Genomic DNA, 12,115 nt, shown 5'->3' with positions numbered 1-12,115 from the left:
GCTTCGAAACTGAACAAAATCCTTCAGTGGAACAGTAGAAGCCTCTTCGCTAACAAATCTGACCTAATTCAATTACTCGACGAACACGACGTTTCAGTAGCCGCCATTTCTGAAACGTGGTTAAAACCCTCCTTTCACTTAAGAATTCCAGGTTATTATTGTCTCAGACACGACAGACCGGATGGTAAAGGCGGCTCGGCTCTGATAATCCATAATTCTATCCCGTTTAAAGAAATTAATATTCATACTCCCTCCGACGATATCCAGATAATAGCAGCTGTCTTATCTGATATCACAATATTGTCAATATATATTCCTCACTCTACGACTTTTATTGAAAATGAATGGGCACCAATCTTAACCCAGATTTGTTCCCCTTATATGATCCTTGGAGATTTTAATGCACATTCCCCTTCTTGGGGTAGCTAAATAACAAATCGTTCTGGCCGCAATCTTTTAGATTTTATTGATACCCATAAACTATGTTTTTTAAATGACGGATCTCTAACCAGATTCACCCCCCCCCCTCATCAACGGAAAAGTGCTGTTGATATATCTCTTTGTTCGTATTCGTTAGCATCTAAATGCTCTTGGGACATCCTAAACGATCCCCTTTCTAGTGACCATTTCCCAATTATAATCCGCTTCCACCATCAATTTAACACTTATTCCCCCCCAGTTAAAAGTAATCTCAAATTTAGAACGAAAGATGCTAATTGGAGCACTTTCTCTTCTGAACTAGATAACCTTATTAATTTAACAAAATCGTCCCCGGGAGACATCAGAATGCAATGTGAGACGTTTCCTTCTATGGTTATAAATGCAGCAAAATCCATCCCGAAACGCAATGCGAACATTAAAATAAAACACTCTACTCCGTGGTGGGACGAGGAATGCACTCGCTCCGTCAACTCTCGAAAAATGGCAATTTCCTCTTTTCGTAAGTGTATGTCACTAGAAAATTTTTTATCAGTTAAAAAAGCCCAGGCAGAAACCAAACGAATTTTGAAAAATAAGAAGCGCGCTGGATGGCGGAAGTTCTGTGAGAACCTGTCTCCGGAAACTCCCCAGTCTTCAGTTTGGTCTAGCTTAAAAAAATTTGGATCATCGTATTCTCCGCCAAGAATCAAACATATATCAGAAGAAATTCTTATAGGATTTGCGGATAAAATAGCCCCCCCATCAGTTGCCGGATGTGAAGAAATGCCTTCTATTAAGCCGTATCCATCTCACTCTAACTGGCTAGATGCTCCTTTCTCCATTGATGAGATGAAACGAGTGATAAGAGCCCTTTCTGACTCTGCTCCGGGTCCCGATGGAATATTTTATAGTTTCATTAAATCATTTTCTGATATGGCGGTTGAATATTTCTTATCTCTTATTAATAATATGTTTGAAACAGGACTAATTCCGGATGTTTGGAAAACTCAAAAAATCATTCCCATTTTAAAACCTGGAAAAAATCCATCTGAAATTTCGTCTTATCGGCCTATTGCTCTTTCATCATGTTTGATGAAAGTAGCGGAGCGTTTGATAAAAAACAGACTGGAGTGGTTTGTTGAAAGTCAAGATATTATCTCACCAAATCAGTATGGTTTTCGGAAAAAGAAATCTACAATGGATAATTTAAGTTTGTTCACAACTGATATCCGAGTTTCTCAATCCCTAAATTCTTATACATTGGCCTCATTCCTTGACCTTTCATCAGCTTACGATGATGTTTTACTGAATGTTTTGAAAGAAAAGCTAATTAAAAAACAAATATCCCCGAAACTAGTCCAATTTATTATTAATTTGCTCACAGATAGGTCCATTATTATTGAGTCTTCCTCTAAATGCTTAAAGCGCAAACTATGGAGAGGTTTACCCCAGGGGTTCTGTTATCAGTCCTCTGTTGTTTAATATTTATATAAGCGACCTAGACTCAGTAATTCCTTTTTCTATCAAGCGACTTTACTTTGCGGATGATTTCCTTATATATTTGTTACATAAAAATATTATTCTTGCAGCTAAGGAAATGAATTTGGCTTTACAATATATTAAAAGCTGGTTGTCAATAAATGGGATGAATCTGGCGGCATCTAAAACAAGGGTCGTAGCTTTCACGCGCAAAAGAAAAATTCCCCACTTCTCAATCTTTTTTGATAATGTTCCTCTACAAACCGCTACTCAAATCAAATTCCTTGGTCTTCTTTTGAACCATAAACTTTCCTGGCTTCCACACATTCAGATAATTTCTACAAAGTGTGAAAAGGGACTTAATATGATGCGAGCAGTTTCCAGAGTATGGTGGGGATCTCATCCTACCACTCTTAAATTAATGTATAATTCCCTAGTTCGGAGCCACTTGGATTACGGCACATTCCTTTTTGACCCCCTCCCTAAATATTTAGATAAGAAAATGGAAAGAATTCAATCAAAAGCCCTCAGAATGATTATTGGAGCTATGAAGTCTTCTCCAATTAATGCGCTTCAGGTGGAATGTGGGGAGCCTCCATTATATTTCAGAAGGCAATTCCTTGCCAATAAATATATTTTCAAGGCTTTATCTTTATCACATCATCCTCTTAAACAAAGTCTTAATCGGCTAAGTGTTAATTTGAATTGTAACAAAAGATTGAGTGAAAAAAAATGTTTTCCTCTCCTAATTAAAAGTTTTCATCTCTATAATTCTCTGTCATCTTCCCTCCAATGTCTTCAAGAAGTTCCCAATCTCCCTATATACAATATTCCATTTAAGGCAATCACTTTTATGCCGAACACAATAACATCAGACTTTCGGAAGAATATTTTATCTTCCCCAAATAAATTTCATAATGTGGATGACTGTTTTAAAAGCATTGTGGCTTCAAAATTCCCTGGATTTTCCATCCTTTACACTGATGGTTCCAAATTTGAAAATAAAAGATGTGGAGCATCGATATATAGTCCAGAATTCAACATCAATCTCACTTATAAATTACCGAAAGAAGTTTCCATATTTACAGCTGAATGCTTTGCAATTGAACAAGCGCTAAATCAAATCCAGGTTCTCAACATTCATCGAGCCTTACTATGTACTGATTCGCTAAGTGCTCTAACTAAAATTATGTCAAATATTCTATGTCATCCGGAAGATAATATTATATGTAAAATAAAAAATCTTCTCAATTCTCTAAGTGAATCTGGGTTTGAGACGATATTGGCCTGGGTCCCTGCCCATTTGGGTATAGAGGGTAATGAGATGGCCGATTCTCTCGCCAAATCTGGTTCAGATTCCGGAACTATCCCACTAAACTTTAGAATCCCTATCTCCGATGTCTTCCCGATTCTTAAATCCAACATGACTCGTGCCTGGGAAGAAAATTGGGCAGTCTCCAAAATAAGAACTGGATCTTTCTATGCTGGAATTCAAAACCATATCCCTGCTAAGCCATGGTTTCACGGTAAAAAACTGTCAAAACGATTCATTTCATGTATTTCGAGAATGAGAATTGGTCACTGTTCAATTGCATCCCACTTGGCTAGAATTAGAGTTTTGGATGATCCGGTCTGCCAGTGCGGTGTGGAAGAGGAAACCCTCGACCACGTTTTCTTTAACTGTGAAAATCATTCATCTTTCAAGAACATATACCGCCGTCTTATTAAAATCACACACCAGTCCCCCCTTAACATTTCATACCTTTTATCTCTTAACAATTCTCGTGTTCATACAGCTTTATGTAAGTTTATTAACCTGAATGAATTCAACATTTAATTTGTTTTAGCGATCTAAATGTGTCCAATGTTTAATTTGTTTTATTATTCTCCCAATAGATTAACCGAATTTTTTTATCCACTTTAACTGTTACCGGCACAAAGCACTCTTTTCAGGGTGAAATGCCTAAAACCAAAAAAAAAAAAAAAAAAAAGTGTTGATCAAGTTAGGCCCAGGATTTATAGTATCCCCATTGTACGGTAATGTTCTCTCTTTAACCCACACAATACAAACGGTGTCATGGATGCATAATATTTAGCTTTTTTTCATATAACAAGAAAGTCGCACAATGCCTGATTTTAATAACAATTGTGTGTAATTAAAGCGAAATGTTGTGGCTTTTTTACTGAGATTATTGGTAACATCATTACCACCAATGCACGGGACGCATCGATTAATGCATTGAACATTAATGCAGCAAAACCAACTATGATATAAGTGTAGGAGGTGTGGACATTAAATTAATAACTCTAATCCGGAATACATAAGGGCTTAAAAGTTACTAGCAGATGCTTAATGTCTACAAAGCAGGGCTAATGCGGTCAAGAATACGGATACACGGAGAAAATTAATAATATTTGCTAATATATGAAGAATCTCTTCATTTTTTTCGTACTCCTGCTAAAAACTGGATTGCAGGCACTTAACTAATAAATTGATGGGTTTTCTCATAAACTTTTAGTAATTACGTGTTCATAAAAATGTAATATTTACACATTTCTAACGCATTAGATTACACATTTTTACACTTTTCCCGAAGGGGTTGGCAGAGAGGACGGACTGCCAAACAACTCGGTCTTGGCATTCACTCCTTGCCTCATTCACATTTATACATACTCTTCTATTATTCTTGACTCTTGACATGGCCCGACTCAAGTATCTGATTCACTTGGTTGTGCCATGTCTTCCTCGGGCGTCCCCGACTTCTGCTACCATTCGCATTTGAGTCATATATTCTCCTTACACTCCTTTCTTCGCTAATTCGCTCTACATGCCCAAATCATCTAAGCGTCCCTTTCTTAATCTTACTCATTACGCTTACTCAGTCTTGCATTCTATGCGGATCTCCACATTTCTCACTCAGTGAATTAAGACGAGTAATGAAAATAAAATTAAATAAAATCTGCTCCCTACGTCACTGTCGATTGAAGTTGGATTAACATCGAATCTGTTGATAGAACCGCGCTGTTTTGTGTTGACGATAATGGTCATGCACAGGTATAAATAAGGATGTCAGCCGCGGAACAATCAGTCTGTCGCACGCCTATCAAACCGTTCCAACTCCTGACAACTAATATTATATCAACAGAGCCGGAATCACATATAGCACTCAAGATGAACGCTTTGACGATTGCCTTTGTTTGTATTACCCTCGCCGTGTCCGCGGTGAGTGAATTACATTTCATATTTTAAAAATCAATTTCCTGAGCATTTTTGTAATCAAATATACTCAAAGAATAGCCCTGGTGATCCTTCATATTCACAACATCCCTCAAATGGAAAGCCATACGGACAATAATTGACTTTTTCTTACGGTATCACAATGAAAACATGTTTTTTCACGTCGTAGATTTTTAAACTCGGGACAGTGGAGATTCAACACACTCTCGAAAATTGCTATAAAGTCTTGAAAAGTGTAGAAAAAACTAGGTTAAATAGGTTACATTAAGGCGAAGCGTAATGTTAAATCACTATTTTGATTCTTCATAACGAATTGGTGTACAATATGAATACCAAAAAATATGCGTTAGATAAATTGTAGGTTTTTCTATCGTTTCGCTTGAGTAGAATACAAATAAAATAATAAATTACTCAATAAAAAATATAAATCTAAACTACTAAAAATTTTTTTTTCAATAGAAATGTATGAACGCGTAAAGGAAACAACTTTGCAAAAATACAGAATTAAAGCAAAGATTATCTGTGACAGTTTCACTTGATTAACTTTTTTGTTTTCTTATAAAAATATTTACAAAATAAATAAAAACCAGTTTTCTGCTTGAAATCGAACGTTTCTAGACTCCGTTTGTCAAGAGATTTTAATGCCTATTACCTACAATATAAGGTATACCAAGAATATACACATTTTTGGCTTGTAGCATCCTCTTAAGTTAGGTTTATGACAAGTTTTTTCATCACTTTAAATACTTTGAATGACTTTTCAAACGTGTGTTGAATTGCTACTGTCCCGAGCTGCCGTGGAACCACATTTTTTAAACTTATTAATTTTTGAGAAATTGAGAGAATTCTCTCTTTGACGGCACGAATGGATATCTTATTAAATGTAATCGGGCAACCCAAGACACTGCCAATTCCAATATACTCTTATGATATAAAGTCACGAGTCACAAAAACTAGGTTAAATAGCTTACGTTCATGACTTTATATCACTTTGCAAAATTGTGTTGAATTGCCACTATCCTGTTCTGCCACGGAACCATTATTAAATGTGAGCCATTATTTTACTCTCTTAATTTTCACATTGAAACAGTTTTCGTAGCGTGAATGTTCATAATATCCTTTTTATTTGTTATTATTTTTATATATCCTTATTTAGTAAATGTGTGACGAACTACACCTGTCTGGCTAGGAATCCTGTGTTGAGAGGAGGTGCGGTTTACGACACAATATTATCATATCAAATTTAAAAAGTCAATCACCATCATAGTACAAATTAATATTACATTTATATTTTAACAAAAAATTAAAAGACACTAAAAATCGTTACCTTCTCAATAATTGTAAGGAGATTTAAATTGTTGACTTTGATCCAAGACTTTGTGTACAATTTATATTCATCGTATAGTTTTAAAACGCGGAAAAGATAATGTTGATGAAAATTCTTTCTGATTTGCTTTGAGTAACAAAACAAATAACATAACTATGGTATTTTCGTACAATTAGCTACGCTGCCTTGCTACGGACAGTCATGCTACGTGCCGTCGTGCTACGCCTAATCTTACTACGATATTTCTTCAGTTTTTCAGTAAATTGCTCACATTTTAATGTTTCTTAACACTTTTTATGTCGAATATAAATAATATTATAAAAATCAAATTTGCCTATGTTTATAAATAATTGTTGTATTTATATTTAGATTCATTTGATTATAGACAGAGCAAACCGTTTTCAAAGTCATTACTATTCCCGTGTAGGGTTCGCAATATATATATTTTTTAATGTGAAACCGCATAAGATCTCAACTGCTCCCATCCGTCTGGAGCCAGTGAGACTATCGCATCCCCAATTGGGGTATGTTGTGAGGCTTAAGGTAGTGAAGAAGGGAAGGATATGGGGAAAAGGAAGTTGGGAAGTACCTGGCTATTGATATTTGTTCATTAAACACGGCCAGAGCCATTTAAAGCAACTTTTCAATTCTGAATAGTGGTCTTACACCAGGGCAATACTGACTGTATCTTCCAAATTGGGACTGCCGCTAATATACTATATATTATTTTAAATGAGTAATTTGTGAAATAACACAAATTAATGAAATAGAATTTTCTTGTGCACTGCCGGGATTCGAACCTGCGACCTCCAGCTTGCTAGTCGAGAGCCTTACCCCTCATAGAGGCTTTAGATCTTAAGATCGATTCATAATGTCGAATTAATGTATTTTTCTAGTCGTTTAAAACAGGGTACATGTCAGTTTGATTTCTTATCCAGTATTTCAATTAACTTTGACAGTCGAAGGTGAAGTTTAAATTAGTGTAAAATTAGTTTTTAGTGGTTAAAATGTTCAACAAAAGTGATTAGGACGTTAGTATTTTTTTCTTCATTAAATCATTAACACCTACCTACAGTCTACAGGACAAATACTTCCCCCGTAACAATTGGCATGTTTTTTGCAGGGCAGAAACTAAGTAAAATAAAATTCCAAAATAATAAAAAATAAACGCGAACACACTCTTAGCACAAGCAGTAAACTGATGAATCACATAGAATCCAATCAACATTTTCCGCTTACTGTGGTGGCAGTAGGAGATTTTCAAATATTATCAGATTATTCGTTATTCGGGAATGTTTGTCTTTCTTTAAAAAAAAATTCACACATTTATTATTATATAACATAGAAACAGTGAAAAAAAATGAAGATCCTTACTTAACTTATCTCTTCTGTAACACGAAAGTAATTTCCACATTGCTATCAATTTAATGTTTTGTAAAAAGTAATTTCTCCAATGTTATGTATTTGTGTTACATTACCTACTTAATAAGATCTAAACCTATCAATTTGTTTGTTCTGAAACGGGAAACCTTCCAAGTTGGACAGTCAAAGCTTCATTATTATGTAATTGTATTTTTTTAGTATCTAATAAAATAAATAAAAATAATAAAAATTTCATGAAAATGCTTCATTTTTGAGTAAATTATTTCAAACACCATTGTGTCCAATTATACAATCGTCCGTGATGAGCCAATTTATAAAATCTCTGTGGCTGAAAATTCTCATTCATTCAAATTCAAATCCAATTTGGTCAGACCTTCGGAATTCCCCTTTTGTGTCTATTTGACATTTTGATTAAAACACATCCTGACTGGACCGAACGTCAAAACATCGAAACATCAATCACATCAATGAATCAATGCTGGGCGGAAATTGAAAACCCTTTCAAGTGCAGATTGTACTGGATTATATTGACATGCAATATTCAGTTGCATGCACATGTGCAAAAAATAATTATGTACCCGTATTAAAAAGGATACACAATATTTAAGAATATCAAAAACAAAGTATAATAATATATGATGTTGTCACGGTGAAACAGATGGCAGATCGCAGAGAATGCAGATGGCAAAGAATCGACTCGATCTAACAGGGACACTGATCTACATATTTTGTTTTGTTTTTCGCAGATGGGAGAAATGGACAAAGAAAAGATGATGGAGATAGGCAAGAAATGCAAGGACGAGTCGCTGGCCACAGATGAAGAGGTGGAGAAAATCATGAACAGGGAGACGCCCACCACCCAACCTGCCAAGTGCATGATGGCCTGCATCTTTAAAACCCTTGGAGTGGTAATATCATTAATACCTCTGTTTTTCTTCATCTAGCCTTCTTCTATTTGAATTTAGCTATATTTAATTCAATCTTTAATCCAATCTTCACTCCTTGCGAACTTCATTGAATGTTGTAACTCGATCGTTTTGTATTTCGTATATCTGTAAATTTATTTGTACATCCCGTTCCCGATTGAAGATGGTGGCCGCTTTAATTGTTCAGTAAATACGTATTGAATTCACATTTTATAAATTTGAAATCACTGTTTTTATTTTGACTCTTTATTTGCATTTTTTCAATGTATCGTACCTACTCTGAGGTCTCTTTGGACAAATTGTGTGTTTCTTTATTTGAAATTAAACAAAAAAAGGTTTATAATCATGTTGGTATGTATTTAAGTACCTACTTAAAAATCTAATGATTTTGGTGGAAATTTTGTTTTGATTTATTAAATAAGAGAAAATTAGAAACATGCCATTTTGGACGTGAGGCCTTCAGTTGACAGAACTACTACGTAGTTATTATTGTTACTGAATATTGAGACAGACATCCATCTACTTTATATTTGGCCAAAATTATAATTAAATTTTATTATTGGTCCTTGTTTGCCAGAATGTAATTAAACGCAAGGACAGAGACAATAATTGTTATTGAACCTTACTAGCACACGTGCAAAGAGTTTGTTTGCCAAAGATGATAACCGGGCAATTCAACGCACTCTCTGTAATGTTCTTTTTTTGTGTTAGAGCAAGGAATTGTCTTCAGATGTAAATGATTGATCTCAATTATACGCGTAGTTCCAATTACAATACTTATTTATTAAATATAATGATATAAGAGTGAGACGTCTACGACACTATGAGCGGCGACTCGTCTATTCTTCAGTTTGAAAGCTTATTGCTTGTGTTCGGAGGCACTCGGTAGTATTCGTCTATCTCCGTAAAATGAACTAGCGCCATCTATCGGCATATCCCAACACTCTCGAAAAGTGATATAAAATCATGAAAAGTGACGTAAAAACTAGGTAAAATAGGTTACGTTAGGTTAAGTTTACAGGAAGACAAATCTTCCCATAGGAAAATTCACCCCACGCAATAAAATGGGACTAAAGGTCAACATGCCCGATGCGCTGTGAAAATGTAAACTTGTGACATGCTTCGACTATCAGCAGGCTTTGAAAAGTGAGTTTGGGTAGTGAATATGTATTATGATAATAGCCTTAAATCTATATTAATTATTGTTTTCAGTTGGATGATAAAGGCATGTTCGATGGTGATGCTAATATGAAACTGGCGGAGGAAAGCTTCAAGGACAAGCCAGAGAAAATTGAGAAGACCAAAGCCTTTATCGCTGGATGCAAAGATCGAAGTAAGCCTTTTTCTGCACTTACCTACATACATACGTTTTCTCAGCTATATATTTATTAGCAATTTCAAGCAACGTTTCAATTCTGAATTGTGTTCTTTTACCAGAGTGATGCTGAGAGTATCTTCTACTCATGTGGTACTTTCAATTCAAAGTTTTTTAGATTATTTTTAGGAATTCAACTTTATTCGCCATTTCGTCACACATTCAGATAGGTTTCTCTACCCTTTCAAAAAAATGATAAACGAAGTGTTTTACTTAATAAAAAAAAATATTTGCTAACTTTTTAAATGTTTTTTATATTTACGGTGCAATAATACTTTGATGTTCACCTTGTGCACCCACAATTAAGAAATGACTTTTAGCAGGAATTGACTTCACTTAATAACAATGCCATTAAAATTTTGAACTCCATTAACAATTTCTTTATGCCATAATTTGTGTCCTTTTTAGAAAGACTTTCGTCCAAAGTGTTTAACTTCATGGAATTAAACGTTTTTCATAATATCAATGATAAAATCAAAATTTAAATAGTACGGGCTTCAAAACTGAGCCTTGCGGAACACCCTTATCGATTCGTTTTGGTTCAGATAGGGAACTCCCACATTTTTTTCTGGTAGTCTCAAATCAATTATTTTCCTTCCATCAACACCAATAATTTGTTGAATCTTTATATTATACCGAAGTTGTTGAATAATTTTAATGATTTTTAACATTTTTTTTTGTTTTCCCAGTCAACAACATAGCTGATGACGTCAAGGCATGTGAGAGAGCTGTAGAATTACACATCTGCGGGATGGAGAAAGCCAAAGAGGTGAAAACTATACGAAAAAATTGTGTTTGATCATTACCTACTGTTCCTACATATTAGTTCTCCCTTCAAAGAAAAATAATTTCATTTTCATCATCAAACATATTCAATTCGGTTGTGGATCTGTCTGTGATGTAACTCTGGTTCAATGAACTCGGATTTCTTTTAATTTAACTGTCGTTTTCAAAATTGGAACTGTTGAGATAAAAATTTAGACAAGTGATCAAGTAGGTACCTACAATATAATATTTTTGCAAAAATTATTTCAATTCTGTGTTTGAAATGTGTTATTTATTTTGTTTAAATTTCTTAGGGTCAAATAAAGTCAGTTTTAGTACGTTCATGCAATTCTTAATCCTTAAATTATAATATACCTTGATTTTCCAAGAGTCTACGCTAGTAATCAAATAAAATTGGTGATGCGATTATTGAATAATTGTTATTTATGTTATAAATGTAGGATTTGCGCTGAAAGAATTTATCGCTTATCTCGTACGATTTATGTTTATCAGTTCCAATTTCAAAAATTTAAAGTTGAACTCCAATATATTTACATTATTTAATTACAAATTAATACAATTTCAAAGCACGCATACACCCATGCGCCGACAACTGAAATTAGTATACATGTTTAATTAATAAAAATAATATTCTTAATGGGTTATTTTTTTCTCTTTTCAGTTCGGGTACGAGATGGACGATTAGAAAAGAAAAAAACGAAGACATTTTAATATATAAGGGTGTATAGAGGATATGAGGTATATAAGATTATTACCAAACACAATTTGTAACTGCAGTCTAGCCAGAACCAAACCAGACTAAAAAACTGTATTAATTTATCATGTAAATATTATTCACTATGTTTGTATAAAAAAGCTAACAAACTTTTACCAACATTCCTCTTCCCCATCTCCTTCCCTTCCCAACTTTTTCAAATGCTTGCTTTTATTATTTTTAACACGATCTAAAGAACTATTTGTGATCATTTTATTTATTTAACAAGTTTTCACGTCCCTGTAAAGAATTGGTTTGGATGAAGTATTAGCTGTGTCAAAATATAATTTTATTAGTCAATAAAAAAAACATAAAATTTTAATCTGTTTTAATTTATTGTCTTCATTGTAATAATTGAAATCTTTAAAATGTCAACGGAGAGAACTATAAATAAAACTACTATATCCTAACCTAACTTGATCTGTCT

The 12,115-nt window shown here is 34.1% G+C and overlaps 1 protein-coding gene across 1 annotated transcript; it reads left to right on the top strand.

The window, feature by feature from the left end:
- The first annotated feature begins 4,997 nt into the window (after positions 1–4,997).
- Positions 4,998–11,978, top strand: LOC149415522 (general odorant-binding protein 19d-like). The gene is made up of 5 exons (XM_089642444.1): positions 4,998–5,122; positions 8,594–8,755; positions 9,986–10,106; positions 10,838–10,917; positions 11,596–11,978. The coding sequence occupies exons 1-5, from the start codon at positions 5,072–5,074 to the stop codon at positions 11,617–11,619; spliced, it is 438 nt and encodes a 145-aa protein (XP_089498570.1). The 5' UTR covers positions 4,998–5,071; the 3' UTR covers positions 11,620–11,978.
- The last annotated feature ends 137 nt before the right edge of the window (positions 11,979–12,115 follow it).

The sequence above is a fragment of the Hesperophylax consimilis genome, chromosome 18, assembly GCF_061612785.1.
Source record: "Hesperophylax consimilis isolate HC1 chromosome 18, BYU_Hcon_1.0, whole genome shotgun sequence".
Classification (NCBI taxonomy): domain Eukaryota; kingdom Metazoa; phylum Arthropoda; class Insecta; order Trichoptera; family Limnephilidae; genus Hesperophylax; species Hesperophylax consimilis.
Note: the sequence above shows the minus strand (reverse complement) of the source record. Positions and strands in the feature narration are given on the sequence as shown.

Coding starts and splice junctions, on each gene's coding strand:
- LOC149415522 (XM_089642444.1), top strand. CDS start 5,072: ATGAACGCTTTGACGATTGCCTTTGTTTGTATTACCCTCGCCGTGTCC. Junction 10,107..10,837: donor CGCTGGATGCAAAGATCGAA/GTAAGCCTTTTT, acceptor TTGTTTTCCCAG/TCAACAACATAGCTGATGAC. Junction 10,918..11,595: donor GGATGGAGAAAGCCAAAGAG/GTGAAAACTATA, acceptor TTCTCTTTTCAG/TTCGGGTACGAGATGGACGA.